General features: G+C 40.5%; 1 protein-coding gene across 3 annotated transcripts in view; it reads right to left on the bottom strand.

Annotated features, from left to right (window-relative positions):
- Positions 1–2,153: 2,153 nt before the first annotated feature.
- Positions 2,154–20,963, bottom strand: part of LOC117465777 (myocyte-specific enhancer factor 2A-like) — an 89,984-nt gene continuing 71,174 nt past the window's right edge. For all 3 annotated transcript variants that reach the window (XM_034108796.1, XM_034108814.1, XM_034108805.1), the window contains 7 exons: positions 10,228–10,362; positions 8,648–8,861; positions 8,256–8,288; positions 7,288–7,427; positions 5,274–5,385; positions 5,015–5,117; positions 2,154–3,879 (listed from right to left, as the gene is read on the bottom strand). In XM_034108796.1, the coding sequence (XP_033964687.1) occupies positions 3,558–3,879; positions 5,015–5,117; positions 5,274–5,385; positions 7,288–7,427; positions 8,256–8,288; positions 8,648–8,861; positions 10,228–10,362 (1,059 nt within the window). In that variant the 3' untranslated portion in view covers positions 2,154–3,557. The remainder of the gene's footprint in view (positions 3,880–5,014; positions 5,118–5,273; positions 5,386–7,287; positions 7,428–8,255; positions 8,289–8,647; positions 8,862–10,227; positions 10,363–20,963) is intronic.

Genomic DNA, 20,963 nt, shown 5'->3' with positions numbered 1-20,963 from the left:
AAAAACTCCGCCCTCTATGTTAGAGACAGAGCTGGAGTATGACGGGGGATCAACACCAATCTCCCGGGGGGAGGTCACTGAGGTCGTCAAACAACTCCACAGTGGCAAAGCCCCGGGGGTGGATGAGATCTGCCCAGAAATCGTGAAGGCTCTGGGTGTTGAGGGACTGTCAAGGAGTGGCAGACCGGGGTGGTGGTTCCCCTTTTCAAAAAGGGGGATCAGAGGGTGTATTCCAATTACAGAGGCATCACACTACTCAGCCTCCCCGGGAAAGTTTACTCTAAGGTACTCGAAAGGAGGGTCAGGCCGATTGTCGAACCTCAGATTGAGGAGGAACAATGCGGATTGGTCGTGGAACGACGGATCAGCTTTTTACTCTCGCAAGGATCCTGGAGGGGGCCTGGGAGTATGCTTATCCGGTCTACATGTGTGTTGTGGACTTGGAGAAGGCGTGTGACCGAGTTCCCAGGGAGTTACTGTGGGAGGTGCTGCGGGAGTATGGGGTGAGGGGGTCTCTACTCAGGGCCATCCAATCTCTGTACTCCCAAAGCGAGAGCTGTGTCCGGGTCCTCGGCAGTAAGTCGGACCCATTTCCGGTGAGGGTTGGCCTCCGCCAGGGCTGCGCTTTGTCACCAATCCTGTTTGTAATATACATGGATCGGATTTCGAGGCGTAGTCGTGGGGGAGGGGGTCTGCAGTTCGGTGGACTAAGGATTGCACCACTGCTTTTTGCAGATGATGTGGTTCTGATGGCTTCATCGGTCTGCGACCTTCAGCACTCACTGGATCGGTTCGCAACCGAGTGTGAAGCGGCTGGGATGAGGATCAGCACCTCCAAATCTGAGGCCATGGTTCTCAGCAGGAAACCGATGGACTGTCCACTCCAAGTAGGGAATGAGTCCTTACCCCAAGTAAAGGAGTTCAAGTATCTCAGGGTCTTGTTCTCGAGTGAGGGAACAATGGAGCGTGAGATGGGCCGGAGAACCGGAGCAGCGGGACCAGTACTGCAGTCGCTTTACCGCACCGTTGTGACGAAAAGGGAGCTGAGCCAGAAGGCAAAGCTCTCTGTCTACCGGGCCATTTTCGTTCCTACCCTCACCTATGGTCATGAAGGATGGGTCATGACCGAAAGAACGAGATCGCGGATACAAGCGGCCGAGATGTTTTTTCTCCGCAGGGTGGCTGGTGTCTCCCTTAGGGATAAGGTGAGAAGTTCGGTCATCCGGGAGGGACTCGGAGTTGAACCGCTCCTCCTTCGCGTCGAAAGGAGCCAGTTGAGGTGGTTCGGGCACCTAGTTGGGATGCTACCTGGGCGCCTCCCTAGGGAGGTGTTCCAGACACGTCCAGCTGGGAAGAGACCAAGGGGTAGACCTAGGCCCAGGTGGAGGGATTATATCTCTTCGCTGGCCTGGGAGCGCCTTAGGATCCCCCAGTCAGAGCTGGTTGATGTGGCCAGGGAAAAGGAAGTTCGAGGCTCTCTGCTGGAACTGCTACCCCCGCGACCCGACCACGGATAAGCGGGAGAAGATGGATGGATGGTGTCTTTTGTGGAACAATTTCTGAAATACTTCATTTGTTTCCATTGTTGATTCAACACAATTGTTTAAAGGGGCCCTATCATGCTCATTTTCAGCTTCATATTTGTATTTTGAGCCTCTACTGTGACTGGTTTACTGCTTTAATTGTCTAAAAACGGTCTTTATTTTTCTCATACTGCCTGTGCTGCAGCACCTCTTTTCACCCTCTGTCTGAAACCAGTCTGCTCTGATTGGTTAGCTGGCTGGCTCTGTTGTGATTGGTCAACCATTTAGAGATGTCCCGCCCCTCAGCATATCACGTACAATATGTTGGAGCACTAGCCAATGGAAGTAGTTTCTCAAATTGTGCACGCTACAAGAGGTTTTGGCAATTCGATGGGGGGGGGGGGATATGAGAGAGAGAAACTCCCTTTGGGAACTTTGGGATTTTAGCTTTTGCAGATCATTTACATGCACAAAAATATATATAACACATTACAGGTAATGGACCACCCCAAAAGCACAGTCGGGCTTCTTAAAAATAGAGTGTGGAAATCACAAAACAAAACATACTTCTGTCAAATGTGATGGAAGTCTTATAAGTCCTAGGAAGAAAGAATAGACGGATGAACAAAATAGAGTTACACCAAAAGTGATATATATTAAAGATAGTATATACAAAACAATTACAAACTTTTTTGGAAGTACATACAGAACAGGTGTCCATGGCGTTCAGTTTGAAATCTGACTGAAGTATTATCTTATTCTGTGCACAATATAAAAACTCACACAAACAACATAAAAACAGCATACTGCTTTGGCTGATATAAATAAGTATTATTTGTAAAAAATAGGAGGTGGTATTGCTTTCATGTTGGACTCGTTCAATGTTTCAAACCCTGAGAAGATCAGAAATGAATCTGGTGACACCCAGTGGGAGGCATCCGGAAGCATTTCACTGCTTTACCACCAAAATCAACAATACATCTCACCTTTTTTGATTTTTTTTGTGTACAGTATTGCATACCGCTGGATAAGAAATAGACAGATTGTTCTGCAATTGGACCCACATAATCAGCCTGTGATGCTTCAATTCTTTATATTTTTAGAGGATGCCATGATATGTTTTAAGGGAATAATTAACCCCCAAATTATAATTTCTAAATCAAGGATTTACCCCGTGTTAGCGTGATTTCTTGAAGTTTTTTGTTTTTCCTCGTATGCCTTTCTCCATCCAAAAATTGGAAAAAATTCATCATCAAGTGATATAGGAGCCGCGCTATCACACACTATTCTCCTTACTCTCCATATACACTTTCAGCCAATAGACTGTAGGACACTAATAGCAGCTAAACCTGTGTGTTGTTCCGCATTGATCAATTATGAATACTAATATAATTGTGTCAATATTGTAATACATATATTGTAGTACAATGTGAACATTTTTTTTCTTTAATTCAATGTTTATTAGACATTTTACTTCAATTTAAATAAATATAAGTATTTTATTGTATTTTTTTATTATTACCTTAACATCTTACGTTAAAGTAAATATTTTATTCTATTTTATTTTATATAATTCTAATATTGTCAATTTTCCCCCGGGATAAATAAAATATACTGATTCTGATTCTTAAAATGACTATTTACTAACATCTTTCCAAGCATTACAAGCCTGTGATTGTTAATGCATAAAATGTAAAAAATAATTAGATGTTGGTTATTATTTCTTCTTATATTCTTGATTCGATGCGAGGCATGCGAGGAAAACGCATTGTTCTTCAAGAATCCAAAGTGACACGGAGTGAGGATTTGATGTACATATGACCATTTGGTTGGTGAACTTTTCCTTTTAACATTCTCTGAAAGTTGATGAGAGAATTTGGACGGATCCAGAATACGCAGACTGACTTTTGAAAATCTGACCACAAAACAAATGAAAACTTAATAACACAACAGAACACATCAAATAAATACATTTGCATAACAGTGTCCTTCCTGTGTTCGCCCTGCTGTTGTGACATCATGTGACTGCAGGCTTTATGTCACCCAGCTGTCCATTCGCATTCGTTTGACCGTCGCTGGACCCTCCATGCCCTCTGAGCGGTTCACAGGGAGGAAGTCCCGCCTCTGCTGCTCCTCCCGGTCGCTGCCTCCGCCCTCGTGGGAGCTGCAGGAGGAGCTGATGCTGTCCGCGGGAGACCTCCCCATCTCTGCTCTGCTGGAGGCGTGAGGATGAGGAGGGCCGTGAGCCTGGGTCATGTACCCTGATTGGCTGAGGTGGTTGCGGGGCGGGGAGGTCGGTTCAGCTTTGATGTTGATGTCGTGGTCGGTGTTGATGGAGAGACTGGAGCTCCCAGACCTGTATACGGAGGGAGAGAGGAAGAGGATGTTTGAAGGCTATGACTGTGGAGTGATGGCGACACCTAGTGGAGAAACTGACTAAAGGAAAGGTTGGCTCACACTGTTGTCCTGTGGCAGTTTGACAGAAGGGTAACGTTTTGGAAATATAGCCAATACTTGAACCGATAATTAACTTTAAAGGGGCAACAATACAATTTGTAGCTGCCCCCGTCAACAGCAGTACATGGTTAACTGTTGTGCTGTTACTCTGTCTGGCTCTCCAAATAAGGGGCATGTTAACCACAATCAACTGTCATAATCACACAACCTACAGTATGGTCAAGTGTCTCAAACGCACGTCAAAAAGCCAACATCTCCCTTTAACTACAAATCTGGGATAATTTACATACAACCCATTCCATTTCACTACAATAAAAGAGGTAAATATGTTCCTATTTATATACAACAAATAAGAATGAGAATCCCCACCCGCCGCTTATTTAACATTTACATATGAAGGTGACATCTGTGTTGAAGAAACAGATGAATTATTCAGATTATCATATTTGTAAATGTATAAATATATGTACTCTTACTAAATATATTGAGTTGAAAGTACTAATGTCTTATAAAATGAGTATTATCTATTATGACAATACAAAATATTGTTATATATTAAGTATATGGACATTGGTTATAATCACCCCTAATCTCTTCATCTACCACAAACAATACATACATAAAATGCTTTGAACATTTTATTTTTTAGCAAATACTAATCTAATATTTTAATGTATAATAAAATAATACAATTTCAGGATTACATTCATTTGCATGTAGAGCGTCTACCACTGGATTTCATTCAATCTAACAAATACATTTGTACCTTTTGAAAGTTGAACTCATAAGAATGAAAACACATCCTTGCTCGATTCAATACCTTCAGGATTCGTCATCTGGCGTGACCATACGTCTTTAAAGTGAGTATTAATAGCTTCATTACAACGATTAGACAATTTAGTGGTCCTCTCTCTCCATTCCTGAGCCACTTCACATCTTTGTCACCTCCTGTACATGTGCGTGTTCAGTACACTGGTTATGTCTTAGTGTAAATAAACGATGCCAACTGATACTAATAGAGAGAGATTTCTTACCCCAGTGAGCTCAACTGGTGCTGCTGCCACGCCGTCAAGGAGCCCAAAGAGAGTCCTGCAGTGGGGGAGTAGCCCGATAGCTCGGGACTGTTCAGAGAGTAATCTGACAGAGAGAGACCTCACGTAAGATAGATAGTACACACAGCGGTACATCCAGTCAATCTTTATTAATACAGCTTCAGTATCAGTCTTAGTATCAGACATTGTATTTGTGCTGTTAATGCAATGCAGCACTAATACAATAATCATCATTAGGTACCGTTGTTGTACGGAGAGCCGATGCTGGAGTAGACCAGACTCTGGTGGGAGAGACTGGGTGTGGAGATGGAGACCACCGGGGTGGACAGACTGCCACTCAGCCTCTGGGTACCCTGGGAATACAGAAAACCCACATGTTTATTCATGTATTGCATTTATCCTGTGTCGTGGTTCAAAGGATGCAGCTGGACACGGCTTGCGATGCCCCATTTTAACCACATGGTGTCAGTAAAACTGTATTTTCATACGTTGGACAGAACACAGGGTTGCCATGGATGCTGAATGTTTTTCATTACTAAAAGTCAAACAAACATTTACCAACCTGCCAGTTTCTTCACCTCATTTTTAAACTTTGCTAACCCATCAAGGCTAGTCATTATTACAAAAAATACAGGGCCTAGTTTCTTTGCTAAAATACTATTTGATCCCCTTAATTACTTAGTTCTATTAAATAATAATAATAATAATACATCATGTTTATAGAGAAGAGGCAAAAAAGTCAGAAATCTAAAATAATAACAATAATAATAATATTGATAATTATTATGTATTTGTTTATTTTTAATAAAAAAAAACACATTTTGTTATCAATATAAACAACATTTTGATTTCCTGTATTCACTGTTTTTGTCATCCATGCGTTGTTCTGTGCTAATAATGTTAATATATATTTGTTCGCCTTTGTCTTCAAATGAGTCAAATGGAGGTGTCAAATATCAATAAAGCAATTAATAGTTAATTATAAACATTTGAGCTATTTTACGTGACAAAGCATTTTGCATTGGAACTGGTAGCGGTCTCATTAAGGAATGTAATCAGGTCCTGCTTCAACCTCTGTGGGAATTCACTTGATGGAGTGCTCTAACAATTCATTAAAAACACACTAAATACTAGTGGGCAATTAATTCCTGATTACTCACAGTCAGAAATTAAGATACATTGGTTTGGCACACTCTAAGCCCCGCTGGTAAAGCTGCTCTTTAAACTTTTACTACACATTTCTAACAGTCATTACAAGTGTGTGTTGTTTCTCTCTGGGTTGTAGCCGCTCCGAACTGATAATGTCGGCAATGAGGACACACACACACACACACACACACACACACACACACACACACACACACACACACACACACACACACACACACACACACACACACACACACACACACACACACACACACACACACACACACACACACACACACACACACACACACACACACACACACACACACACACACACACACACACACACACACACACACTCCTGTCCCTAGATAATAAATACCATAGTAGAGAACTAAAGTTTGAGCTAACACGGTAATGACTTCAACACGGTCGCATACACATTACTGTGACATCTGTACAGCCGTCACCCTCTTCTGTTTTGTGGACATTTTAGCATGTTGTTGTTTATGCCTTCATTACAAATCAATCTACGTTCCCTTGTTTGCTGATTGTTACATCATGTTTGAGTATAGTCTGGGAGGGCAGGGCAACAGCACGGGAGTTAAGGGCAAATCAATAACTGGTGGAGGTGAAGGACGAAAGAAGACAGGCAGGGAGATTTCCTGCATCGAATGACCAAAACCTCTTGTAGCGTGCACTTGTTGAGAGACTACTTCTATTGGCTAGTGCTCCAACACATTGTACATGATTGGCTAAGGAGCAGGACATCTCTAAGCGATTGACTAATAACAACAGAGGCGGCCAGCTAACCAATCAGAGCAATCTGGTTTCAGGCAGACAGAGGGTGAAAAGAGGTGCTGCAGCACAGGCAGTATGAGAAAAATAAAGAGCTTTTTGAACATTAGAGCATGGAGACATGTCACAGGAGAGACACAAAATACAAATATGAACCTGAAAATGAGGATAATAGGCCCCTTTAAAGGGGGCGGTGTCCATCTGTCAGTTTGGTTTTATGGCTGCCCCCTAGTGACCACTAACAAAATAATGCAACTTTTTTATTTTTTTATCAAACAGCTTCAAACAGGCATATTTGTCAGACTTACGAGTGTGTGCATCATTCCTTTGGACTGAGGGACGACCACTCGGAGGTCCGTTTTGCAGCTATTGTGTGGAAGAGGAGGAGATTTGGGCTGTAGGATCTTCCCCAAGCTGCCTCCACCAGGGGAGCCCACAAAACCGTTTACTGAACACAGAAATGGAGAAAGACATTTAGGAAGTGATGGTAAGGATATTGGTTTGATTTTCAGAGCCTTAGTATAAAAGCACAATGCAACTAAATGTTGTTTTCAAAACCAGGGGGAGGTTACAGTCCCACGTCTTAGATCCATTAAATAAACCTGTCTTCCACTATGCTCTGAATGGAGAAAGTACAGCTATATATTATACAGTAGATAATATTGAATAATTGATATTGTCTTGCTCTTGACATTACATAATGGCAGTGTTCTTATGAGACATGCTGTTCTGGGAGGGAGAGCAGTGCACCACAGGCAGGACAGTTTGCAGAGAGGACAGTTTGTGACCAGGGCTGACGATCAAAACATTATAGAGAAACACAGATGACATAAACCAGGAACAAAATAGTATTTGTTTGCCACAGAACTTATTTCTTGCAATAATCCCAAATCCAATTGACAAATCCTATTGATTTTAGTTCCCTTGAGATTCTCACTTCTGGGTTGGCCCACAAAAATACGTCACAACTGTAGCACTCTACAGCAGGTAAAGTCTGATCACGAAGGATGCTGGGTACACAAAGTGGCGAGGGTATGTTGAGAGGATGGGAGAGGAGAGGACAACACGGTTGAGTCTTTTACAGGGAGACTTCAAATGTAAAGAATAATTAACTAAACTTCCGGGATGACATCCTTTGAGGTAGTAGTAGAAAATGTACTTCCTTGGTGTAACATGAGTTGATCTACAGCTATATGTACTCGTGTAGGTGACTGTGAGGCTTATGGGTAAAGTGTTGTCATTGTGTGTGTTTGGATCACTCCTGTGAAATACATACCAGACCCAGATCCATTTTGTAGAGCCATATCACCTGAGGAGCACATCAATACATGTAGACATTAGCCTCTTTAAGACTGAGTTTCATTTTCTAGAGCAGGGTGGTGACACACACACACACACACACACACACACACACACACACACACACACACACACACACACACACACACACACACACACACACACACACACACACACACACACACACACACACACACACACACACACACACACACACACACACACACACACACACACACACACACACACACACACACACACACACACACACACACACACACACACACACACACACACACACACACACACACACACACACACACACACACACACACACACACACACACACACACACACACACACACACACCTGTGTTTCCATTGCTGGGAGGTCTCTGTGAGGGGTTAATGTTTCTTTGGAGGTGTGTGTGAGGTGAGGAGAGGATCCCACTGTCAGCCAGAGCTGCTGTGGCTGCAGCGAGAGCCTGGGAGGTCGCTCCTCCTCCCCCTCCCCCCCCTCCTCCTGCACCAGGGCTGTACACCATGCTGCCATGCAGGAAGTTCTGCTGTGGAAGGTTGGTGGTCTGGAGAGGAAGTGACCAATAGAGACATGTCAACATAATCAATACAAAAACACAATACTTGTTTATATTTTCTGTGTTTGTATTATCAGCAACCAAACTGAAGGGATCAACAATATCATCATCAGATAAATAACTGACTAATCTGGTCTGTAGACACAGAATAAGTGGCTGTGGATCAGGGGACTAATGGGCCAATTGGAGGGTCAGTGTTTTGAAGCCCAGCCCTGCAATCAACAAATTGTCTTTGGGAAAGATACTTAACATGGCCCTATTATGCTCATTTCCATGTTCATATGTATATGTTGTGTCTCTACTGTGACATGTCTCCATGCTTTAATGTTCAGAAAGCTCTTTTTAGTTATGTTCTCATACTGCCTGTGCTGCAGCACCTCTTTTCACCCTCCGTCTGAAACCAGAGCCCAGTCTGCTCTGATTGGTTAGCTGGCCGGCGGTGTTGTGATTAGCATACCATGTACAATGTGTTGGGACATTAGCCAATGGAAGTGCCATTGTTACATAGTGATGTCACTATGACACGGAAGTAAACAAAGGAGTCTAATGGAGTGGTCCCCTTTGGAGGGAACTTTGGGATTTTAGCCTTTGCATGCACAAAAACCTATATAACACACTTCAGGAAAGGGAAAACACCAAAAAAGCACAATAGGGCCTCTTCAGACAGCTTCCACAGTCTTGTCTGCGGTACGTACGTGTGTGGAAGTTGCTTTGGATAAAAGTGTCAGCTAATTGTAATGTAAAACGGGAAAACCAATACGATTTTCGTGCCAGTGGGAATGGGGTACAGTCTCTTAAAGGGATATATATATATATATTTAGATGGACTATGCTAAGGTTATGTTTCTGTTATGATCTACGATAGGTGATAGTGTCATAGCGCAGCTTTCAGTGCGCAAAAGAGTTTGACTACGATGCTCGAAGTCCAAGTGTGGATCTCAAGTTTTTGACAATATAGAATCGCGTTATTATGTAATTGTGTAATTTTGTAACCATTTTTAGTTAGTTACTGCAGTATTACAAATGATGAAGTAAGAGATGGACGGGGCGAGATATCATTTGAATGGAAATCACCTGCCATGGTGCTACGCTTTGAATAGACCCTCGCTAAACCTTTAAGAACAAAGATATCTTTGAAGTCTAAGGGGCCTAGGAACTGGGTAGATGGTATAAAACCCCCCAACACGATAAATACGTTTGTTTGAGTGATTGTGAGATTATTCTCCTTACTGAAGGAACATAGATCATCATTTACTCATACAACATCACTTAAACAAATCCAAATGATCCCTTTAACATATTTTATTTAGCAAGGTGGTACTGGATGAACACAATAAATCACAGCGTAACTTACAAGTTTATGACACTTCATCATGTTGTCAAACTCTTCATTAATCTTTTTGTACTTCTCCTCAGTATGGGGCGTGAGGATGTAAGTGGCGTCAGCGTCAGGGCTGTCGCAGCCTCTGTGCTCCTTCTTGTTCAGGGCCTGGAGGTGGGATAGACAAAACAAAAATGTATTCATAATTATTGTATGGTTTTAATGAGAAATAGCCCTAACATCAATAGTCCTTTGGCTCAGCTTACAGTGGCCGTAGTTGACGTAAGGGATAATTATGGGTAAAAGAACACCCGACAGGCAGATCAGGATCCCGACCCGAAGCTGCATGCAGTTTGCTTTTCAGCCAAACTGTATACAGTTAAATCGAACGGACTTCATTGTGCAGATGTGAGCGTCCTTAACAACGGTCAACAAGTGCTTGACAGCGGTCTGTCTGTTCTGGATTAACAACGTGTCACGTGTTCTGAATTGACCAATCAGAATAGAGTATTCAACTAAGCCATGTAATAAATTCATTTAAAGCCACATTTTCCACAGAGAGAGTGGTGAGCTGACTACTGAGAGCAGAGAAAGCTTCATGAATCCAAATCCAGTTTGTTAAGAATTATTTACATATTTAGTTGAATTCTTCCTGGTGGAAAAGTCCTGCATTACAGACAAAGATGTTTCAAATACGGGATAATTTAAACAGCATTACAAACCATGAGTTAAGTGTTTCTCTTTCACAGAACTCAAACAGATAAACACAAAGGTAATCAAATAGACAAGCTGACGGACGTTTCGGGTCGTGGCTGAACCTGTCTCTGCGGTCCTGCCTTGGGTCTCGCCATGCTGCTTCCCTGATGGCTTCCACAGGATTGTAGCTTGACATCCTCGTGGATTCATCTTCTTATTACAGACACATGTATTTCCTAACATTCGGTCTATATGCTGTCAAATGTATTATCTCTTCGATTTACACACGGCATCTATTGCACGTCTGTCCGTCCTGGGAGAGGGATCCCTCCTCTGTTGCTCTCCCTGAGGTTTCTCCCATTTTTCCCTTTAAACTGTGGGTTTTCTCTGGAGGTTTTTCCTTGTACGATGTGAGGGTCTAAGGATAGAGGGTGTCGTTTTTCTCATACTGATATTCTGAATAATCTGTGCTGTTGTATTTGCTGTAAAGTGTCTCTACTGTAGGCTAATTTTATTATATGTACAGCACTTTGGCTCGACCAAAAATCGTTTATAAATGTGCTATACAAATAAAACTTGATTTGATCAGTTTATACTTAACATTTATTTTGTTATTCAGCATCACAAAACAAAAACATGTGTTTAAGTCTAAAGCAGAGCACAGAATGCAGGATGTACGGTTCAGGTTGCTCCTATCTAACATGTGGTTAAAGAGCAGGAAGGACCACCAACCACCGACACAATTAGAAACCAGACCTGAACCTCTCGAGGTTACAGTCAAGTTTACTTCCCAAACGCTGAGGCCAAATTAATATTTCTGAATGTCTTCAAATGAAGTTTCTTTACTGTGATTCTAAATACAGTCCAGAAGAAGGAACCTTTTCACCCTTTGGGAAAGAAGCCTCTAATGCTTTAATCACCTTGGAATCACATTTAAACATTTCATACTAGCAATTTGAATTAACTATCAACTCATATACAAAAGTAGCTGTGAGCATGTTAGCACACTGACTTTAGCAATTATCTAAAAGCATAGTTGTTCATATGTCCAAAGACTCTGTGGCTACATGGACTTTTGCTGCACATTTTCACTTCAATTTATATATATATATATATATATATATATTAGGGCTGTCAAACGATTACAATTTTTAATCAGATTAATCACAGCTTAAAAATTCATTAATCATGATTAATCACCATTCGAACTATGTCCAAAATATGCCATTTATTTATGTATATTGTTGTGGGAATGGAAAGATAAATGAAAGAAGGCGGATATATCCATTTAACATACAGTATCTATGTTTATTATAAAAAATGTCTGTGTGTCAAAATGAAAGACAGCCCACACACCTATCAATCATCAAACCGTGGGGTCTTAATTCATTACGTGTTGATTTCTATCCCTCCGCAGCCGGTTGGCGTAGTTTTGGCACAGTTCCGTTTTACAGACCGACGTTAACATCAGCCCTGTCTGTGCACACGGAGACCGACTCTGTCGTCCGGTGATCTAACCGCCTTCTGGAAAAGCTTCACAAGTACGTCGGTACGCAAATGCGCTTTGTGACACAAGTGACGGTACGCATTTCAGATTACGCACATAACCTGTGTACCAGTTATGTGCACCCCTGTACCAGAGCCATATTATTACTATTATATGGCTCTGCCCTGTACTACAGCAAAAGTACTCTCCGTCGGGACTTCCTGCAACAACACGACGCTCCGTTATCTTGATTCTGATTGGCCAGAAGATGTTTTATTGAGAAGTGCGAAATTTTTCAAAACCGTGGCTACTGAAATCAATCTTACTAACTGCTGTCTGGTGCAATTTACTCCGCGAGTTGGCAGACTTTATTTTGCTTACTTTAACATCATTTTTCATGGTGGGGCTAAGCCATTTCTTGGTATGGGTGTAGCCTACCCCAGCCACACCCCGGCGCTGCCACTGGTGGCACGTATGGGGCGGGCCATTCTGCACATGCGTTAAATATTTTAACGCAATTAATTCAAAAAAATTATTACCGCCGTTAACGCGATCATTTTGACAGCACTAGTTTATATTAATATGATTTATTTCATTCGTATATGGTGCAACTGTGGCAACATATTATTTCCCCCTGGGATTAATAAAGTATTTTGATTGATTGAATAATTGATTGATTGATAAACAGTGTTTAAGCTTAAACAAGTTATAATTGCCTCAAGAATGACAAACTTCAACATAAAAAATTATATCACATGACATGAATTCTTTAACACTATAATACCTTGAAAGAGGCTTTCTGCCTACAGTGTACTTTTGATATTTGAATTACATTTTGCTGATAATATGTGTACTGTAACCCTTGTATACTGTACTTCTACCTTAGTAACATGTTTAATTAAGGACTTTGACGTGTAATGGAGTATTTACTATTTTAACTTATTCAGTGAAGGACTGACTATCCTATTTCTGAAAATATAAAGGGTCTATAATATGTGTGTGTGTGGCCTAGCATTACTATCCTTGTGGGGACCTAAATCTGTTTACAGTCACGTGTGGGGACTGGCTTCCCTTATGGGGACAAAATGGAGGTCCCCATAAGGGGAATCATTAATGTTAGGGTGAAGACTTTGTTAGGGTTAGGCATGTGTAGTTTAAGTGATGTATACATGGTATGTGTGTGTGTGTGTGTGTGTGTGTGTGTGTGTGTGTGTGTGTGTGTGTGTGTGTATATAATATTAGGGAACCTTTTTTTATGTAGGCCTTCTTACCATTTCTGCAATGAGGAACTAATCTCTTCTCTACTTTCTGCACAATCACACTAAAATAGAGACGTTGATCTACAGAGGATGTGACAATCAATAAGAACGATTTGAATAAGGTCAAATGGATAAATGCTCCTAAGCAAGACACTGGAGCCCTTATTGATTTTTCTCTGTGAGTTACTGATCTCAGGCCATCATGACAATAATAATAATAATAATAATAATAATAGCCTAAACTTACAAATTCAATATACAATTGGTGTCTTCTTTAAAAATGCCAAATACAATCTGCGTACAGAGCATATTCTTCTTCCCTGGAGTGTCTGACAGTTTGTTTGCCTTGATGAGCTCTGAAGCAGACACAAAGCTGGTCTGAGGAGTGATAACAGAAGTGTTCCCCTAGAGACGCTGCTCCACATCACAGACCTGCTCATCTAGCCGCCTCTTTAACACCAGAGTAAGCAGATATTTTTTACAGCCAGCTTGAAACAACTGTGGGTTTGGTTGGCTGTTTATAGTGGGGTAGTAGGGTGGAGAGACAGGGAAATATGAGGCAAACACGCTGGCTGTTGATGCGTCCCTAACACCACAGAGATATAGCCGTCAGATGAGATTCATTAGCACAACCCACTTCTGCAGGTCTCCCTTGAAAAAGAGATCATTGATCTCAATGGGATTTTACCTGGATAAATAAAGGTTTTTGAATTGTAGACGATCGACTTACTGTCAACAGCACAGCTGGGACAAATATCCACAGCGCTGCAGAGAGGCGAAAACAATGTGAGAAGAACCGGATCTTAAAATCAGATGGTGCCGAATTTACCAGAACATTTATTCATCTTGTATTATGCCTTACTTTAGTGGATCGTAATTGGGTATGAAATGTATCTGCAGATGCTTTCCAATTCTTTTTTATCGATGTCAGTTTGAGCTACGACAAAGGTTTGTTTAAGTGTTGCCTGACAGACAAGGTAAGGCTTACCGGAAATGTGTTTTGCTATTACAGCTAGGGGTGCAACAACTAATCGACTTAATCGATTAAAATCGATCACCAAATTAGTTGCCAACTAATTCAGTCGTCGATTCGCTGGTGACGTCATCACGTGCGTTTTACGCGCCGTTAAGCTACAACGTTATTGGTACTGGAGACATTTAAAAAATATATGTCATGTATTATTGATACAAAAACATTATATCGGAGTCTTAGTGTGGCCAGCTCGTTTATAATATGTAAAAACTAAAAAGACAAACAAATGCGTCTATGATGTATTTTCGATCAGACGAGATCTCTCTCCCTGGTCTGTGTGGGAGGAGTCGGGGCAGTTTACACACACGCGGCTGCTACATGCAGCAACACACTGCGGAGATGGCGGAGAGAACGCGCTCCGAGGTGTGGTTAAACTTTACCCATCTCGATGCTCGTTGCCAAAAGTGCAATAAGAGTTTAGCATGTAAGGGCGGTTACACGAGCAATTTGTCTAAACATTTAGCAAAAGTGCTCCACATCCAGACGGAGAAATGCACCGGGTTCGACTGTCTTTCTAGTAGCTCTGTAGCCCCATCCACGAGTAACGTTTCCACGTCAGGTGTTATGTATGCTAGCAGCAACACATGGAGTTAACACAATTATATAAACATGGGGTAATGATTTGAGGTAACTGAATTAGTTAGTTTGTTAAAGTTTCAGCTATTCTGTTTACAGTTCTGTCGTCACATTATTTATTATTTGTTAAAACACTGTTGTTTCTTTTGATGTGAAATATTATTTATTTAATTTAAATAAAAAGCAATGTTCATTTTGTAAACAATTTGTTTAGTTAATTTAATAATATGTATTTTTTAATCAAGTATTCATTTTTATTGTCTTCATTGTTAGTTTCCACATGCCTAAAACAACCTCAAGCTAAATCTAAAAGTTGATGGCTAAATAAGAGCGTTTGAGAAATTGTGCAAGGCATAATAGTCCGAATAGTCGATTAATCGTTTCATTAATCGATAGATTAATTGACCATCAAATTAGTCGTTTGTTGCAGCCCTAATTACAGCATTGTTAAACACTTGCTGAGCTGCCCGTGTCGAAAAGTGAGAAGTCAGCAGTCAATAACACAATGTGAATCACCGCAACACAGTGAATAATGTGCACAAAGAATACGAGGCAGGTTGGTTCAGGATGGTCTGAGATAAGCCATGGACACACAAACCACCAGATATATGCAAACACTTTTGTAAAATGGCATATGTAACTGAAACCTCTCAGTATATAAGACCATCTGGAACTTGAAACCACACTGGCTTTGATGTGAAACAGCCACAGTCACTTTTTATCCTGTTGTAATATACTGCAACACACATTTACCATAACCACCATTTGATCACTCTGACTTCTTGGACATGGCTTTGTTTAGGGGTTTTAGAAAGATTAGGTGGTGGAGGGGTGCAGGAACGAGTCCTAAAACCCAGAAATTAGTTAGCATTTTGGCAGTTCCCTCGTCTCAAAGTCAGCCATTTTAACATGTTTTTGGTAAGATGTGTGACATAAATGATTTTGATATTTAATTTCTACAACATAAAATCTTCAGTAAATACCCTACTCGTAAATGTCTGGAGCCTTTAAAGAGCTTACGAAATGAAGGACAATACTGTTCTTATTACGATAATATATATACTATTATTAATGGGAAATCATGTCATTCATGACAATATGCCCGCAGTATTTATAAATCGTGGTTTATTACAACGTTCCATGCTCACTTCCGATGTTACACGACCGCTCCGAACAAAACAGCTTTCGCCGGTTAGTGACGTCACGCACGTCACGAGTAGAACCAACCTGATCTCACCAGAATTCGTGACTCCACCACGACTCCTTAACACCACAATGCGTGGTGGAGTCACGAACTTTGTTACATTTGCGTGTCGGCACCACGCAAACAACCCCAATGTAAAGTGAATGAGGCTCCTTTGTCGTGGTGCACACACGCATTTCTACAAAGTGCATTGTGTGTAATGCAACTGTTAATTTTATTAAATTAGTTTGTTTTTAAGGAAGGCCAGAGCTTCAGCTGTGTCAAATAGATTGTTCCCTTTAGTTAACGTTATTTAAAAGATAATGATCATGTCCCCTGTATTGTATTACGAGCGTCCATTCCCATTGGATAACGGAGAATTTTACACCCGGAAGTAAGTAGCCTATTCTCCTTACTGTCGATTGATTTTACAGTGATATCTGCACTACTCATCGACTAAAAAACACCAAATTGTCCTTGTTAATTACACAACATTGATTGGTTTGAATTGTGTACAATGCTTTTGTATTTTCCCCCTTCAATTCGGAGAAACAAATATTTTTTCGGAGTTTTTGGACGGCAGAAGACACTACACTACCCAGAATCCTTAGCTATCGTTTGGGACTACACCATGAACCCCGTGATCAGTCCTCAAGCTCTGTGATTGGTTGACCTCCAACTGCATTCCATATGAAAAAAAAGGTTTCGTAAAAGAGAAAATCATACTTTATTCAGCAGTGCTTGCTTTACTCTTTGAAGGTCATCACATGAATGCATTGTAATAAATGGTTTGGCTGCATTAAATATTACACATCTGTCTTAGTTCTTTCTTTATCTACAGAGATCGGGCATCAGAATACACCGGAAACTATTCTTTTACCGTTCTGTTTTAATTTCACAATAAAGTTAGTAGTAATATTTTGTTTTGATATTATTGTTTTTTATTAACTACTAGACGACTGGGTCATGTTGAGACCATCTTTTGTTGGTTGCTATGGGTTTTTTCCATCGCTTTTGTTTTACAAATATCAAAACAATAACAAAATAATATTCGTCGTAAACTAAACCGGAAACAGCAGTATATTTTATTTTGTTAACACTGTAAACTTGACAGCCTTTTAACCCAAACCCCCTACTGGTTAAAGCACGTTATTACACGTTTAGAGTAATTGCAATGCAGGAAGATTGTGTTGCTTTTTAATGACTGTTTAAAATGCCTTTTTCTTAATGTCTTTCATTTTTGTAACGCACTTTTGAACGTGTTATATTTTATGAAAACATTCAAATATTAAGAGTAGCCTACATACAAAATAGTGGGAAAGTAGAAGGTCAATTATATAAATATAGAATAGAAAATATCAAGAAGATACTCAAATGATATCTAGAGTAAAACAGTTTAGTGCCTGATAGGAGGATGTGCTAACTAATAAGGCTTTAATTAAAGAAATGTGCAGAATACGACAGTGTAATGGTGGAAGTATACACACATTGATAGATGTCTTGTAATGCACTGTTGATGAACCTGTGACCCAAGTTTTTCATTCATTGCATAACTACACTGTTGTGTATATGATATGTCAACAAACCTTAGAAAATCTTGAAATCTTGAAAGGGATGTGCAAAATAGCAATTATATACAGTCTTTAATGAACTATTAGAGAATAACGAGTAATGAACATGCTTTAAACGGATCTGCAGATAAATATTTAGTCTTCTCAAGCACCAACTATCAAATATCTCGCCTGATTGTTGGCACTTGACAATCACCATCACTGAATTTCATTCAGGTGTAACTAAAGTCTGATTTAAGGGTTGTTTATATTTCACATCATTAATCCAAATCTGTAAAGTAACTAAAATAAATGTAGTGGAGTAAAACTACCAGGTTAACCTTAAAGAAAGCCCTCAGGATTATAAAAGACCCCCATCACCCCAGCCACAAACGGTTCTGTCTGCTGCAGTCTGGCAGGCGGTACCGCAGCATCCGGACTAAAACCACCAGACACAGAGACAGCTTCATCCCACAGGCTATACGATTATTAAACACCTGAACTTAGAAATAACATTCATCTGGCTGCTACTTAGAAATTATTTATCTAATATATCATATTCCAATCACTTGTATATAGACTCTTATTGCACTATTTCTTCTGTGTATCTGTTTTATTGCGTAGCACTGTTGGAGGAGCCTGTGACCTAAGAGGGGGGGGGGGGGGGGAAGGACACGTTCGATTCCTGTTTTGAATAGTGTGCCGTCGATGGGTTTCATTCCATTTCAAAGTCCTTTTGGACGCTCTGTGTAAACGTCACGCATCCAATCACAGAGGTTGAGGACTGATCACGGGGTTTGTCAAGCTAAGCACATGGTGTAGTCCCAAACGATAGCTGAGGATTCTGGGTAGTGTAGTGTCTTCTGCCGTCCAAAAACTCCGAAAATATATTTGTTTCTCCGAATCGAAGGGGGAAAATACAAAAGCATTGCACACAATTCAAACCAATCAATGTTGTGTAATTAACAAGGACAATTTGGTGTTTTTTAGTCGATGAGTAGTGCAGATATCACTGTAAAATCAATCGACAGTAAGGAGAATAGGCTACTTACTTCCGGGTGTAAAATTCTCCGTTATCCAATGGGAATGGACGCTCGTAATACAATACAGGGGACATGATCATTATCTTTTAAATAACGTTAACTGAAGGGAACAATCTATTTGACACAGCTGAAGCTCTGGCCTAACTAATTTAATAAAAATAACAGTTGCATTACACACAATGCACGTTGTAGAAATGCGTGTGTGCACCACGACAAAGGAGCCTCATTCACTTTACATTGGGGTTGTTTGCGTGGTGCCGACACGCAATTGTAACAAAGTTCGTGACTCCACCACGCATTGTGGTGTTAAGGAGTCGTGGTGGAGTCACGCATTCTGGTGAGATCAGGTTGAGTAGAACACCTGTTGAATAATACACTACCTCTGTGGCTGATGTCGGACTCTGGAGACAGAATCGAGTGACAGACAAGACTCATTTGGCGGAGATCCGATGCGGCAACAGAACACAGACTGGTATACATTTGACTTTAATTCATAGAGATTCTCAATAAATAGTAAATCAATAATAATACATCGTAATGTAGCAGGCAAACTTGGCTCAGGCAACAGAACAGAGACTGGTATATACATTTGACTAAAATTCAGAGATTCTCAAAAAATAGTAAATAAATAATAATGACTCTGCTGAAATAACCAGTTTAGATACATATAGCTGGTCAGGCTGTTGTAAATTGACCAGCCAGTATATATTAGGCTGGAATGGTTGGCTGGAGAGGGGTTTTGGACACTTCAGCTGGCCAGGATGGCTGGTTTATCCATCTATCACCAGCTTATGTTTAAGAATAGTATTAAATATACCCTGCTGGGAGCTTACCAGGATTCCAGGTGACCAGCATACATTAAATACTGGTATGATTATTTAAACAAGAGAACATAAATATATTACAAAGATTCATTGTGTCATGTATTCTGGTATCTACAAAATAAAGACATTGTATAGTGTTCATAATAGTATTTTAATTTAATAAATAGCTAGTTAATATAATAAAATACACAGTAACAATACAATAATTATACAAATAACAACCAACCTGCAAATCAACCTACACATCAAAATAAATATATTATCTAAAACCGGTGCATTTGATTTAAAATAAAAGTAATACATAGAATTCAATATTTAAATGGTAACAAAAACCGTAACACTATGTATGATAAGAACAAGGCAACAAAGAAAGTGTTTGTTGTTTTTCCTTGTTCATGTCTATAATGTTTCCCGTTGTGTAGCGTCCAGCCTTTCCCAATCTGACCTGCACTTCTGTCTGTTGAAGCCACTTCTTGAAGCAAACTGAAAAGAAATGTACAGATATAAGTACACTGTAAAAAGAAAACTTAATATTTACGTTAACATTTGGGCTGCTGTGGTTGCCAGAACCGTTAAAGTATAATACATTACAAATTACAGTTGGTTGGCATAGAGTCTAGACGTTACAGTCAACAATTGCTTATGGTGAATTACAATGGCAAAAACAAATAGAGCTAGTGTACACGGTGCAGCTGTATTATCTGGGAAATAGAAGAATCGGATCAGGATTCGGTATTGGCAGACAATCAATATCAAATGAATCGGATCATTATTAGCATCTGATCACCTTTGTCGACTTGCAGCCGAAATACAAAGATAACTCCACTCCTCTCCTACCACTCTTACCTCTAATAAGCCTTGGTAGAACTAGTGTCCGAGTCATAGGGTCCAGAGGCCTGTACTACGAAGCCGGTTCAACCTAACCTGGATATGTTTGAGTTAGCCGGTTGGCCTAATCCAAAACATACGTGCTCTCGCTAAACGGTCCTACGACGCGGGTTATCAAGTGGATCGCTCAAGCCAGCCGTGTCCTATCTAGTTAGGTGCGCGTTCACATGAAAGGGGTGGTATCTGGAGCATTCGACCAATCACAAACATGGAGAAGCGTACCGACAGCGC

Source organism: Pseudochaenichthys georgianus, chromosome 3 (assembly GCF_902827115.2).
Source record: "Pseudochaenichthys georgianus chromosome 3, fPseGeo1.2, whole genome shotgun sequence".
Classification (NCBI taxonomy): Eukaryota; Metazoa; Chordata; class Actinopteri; order Perciformes; family Channichthyidae; genus Pseudochaenichthys; species Pseudochaenichthys georgianus.
Note: the sequence above shows the minus strand (reverse complement) of the source record. Positions and strands in the feature narration are given on the sequence as shown.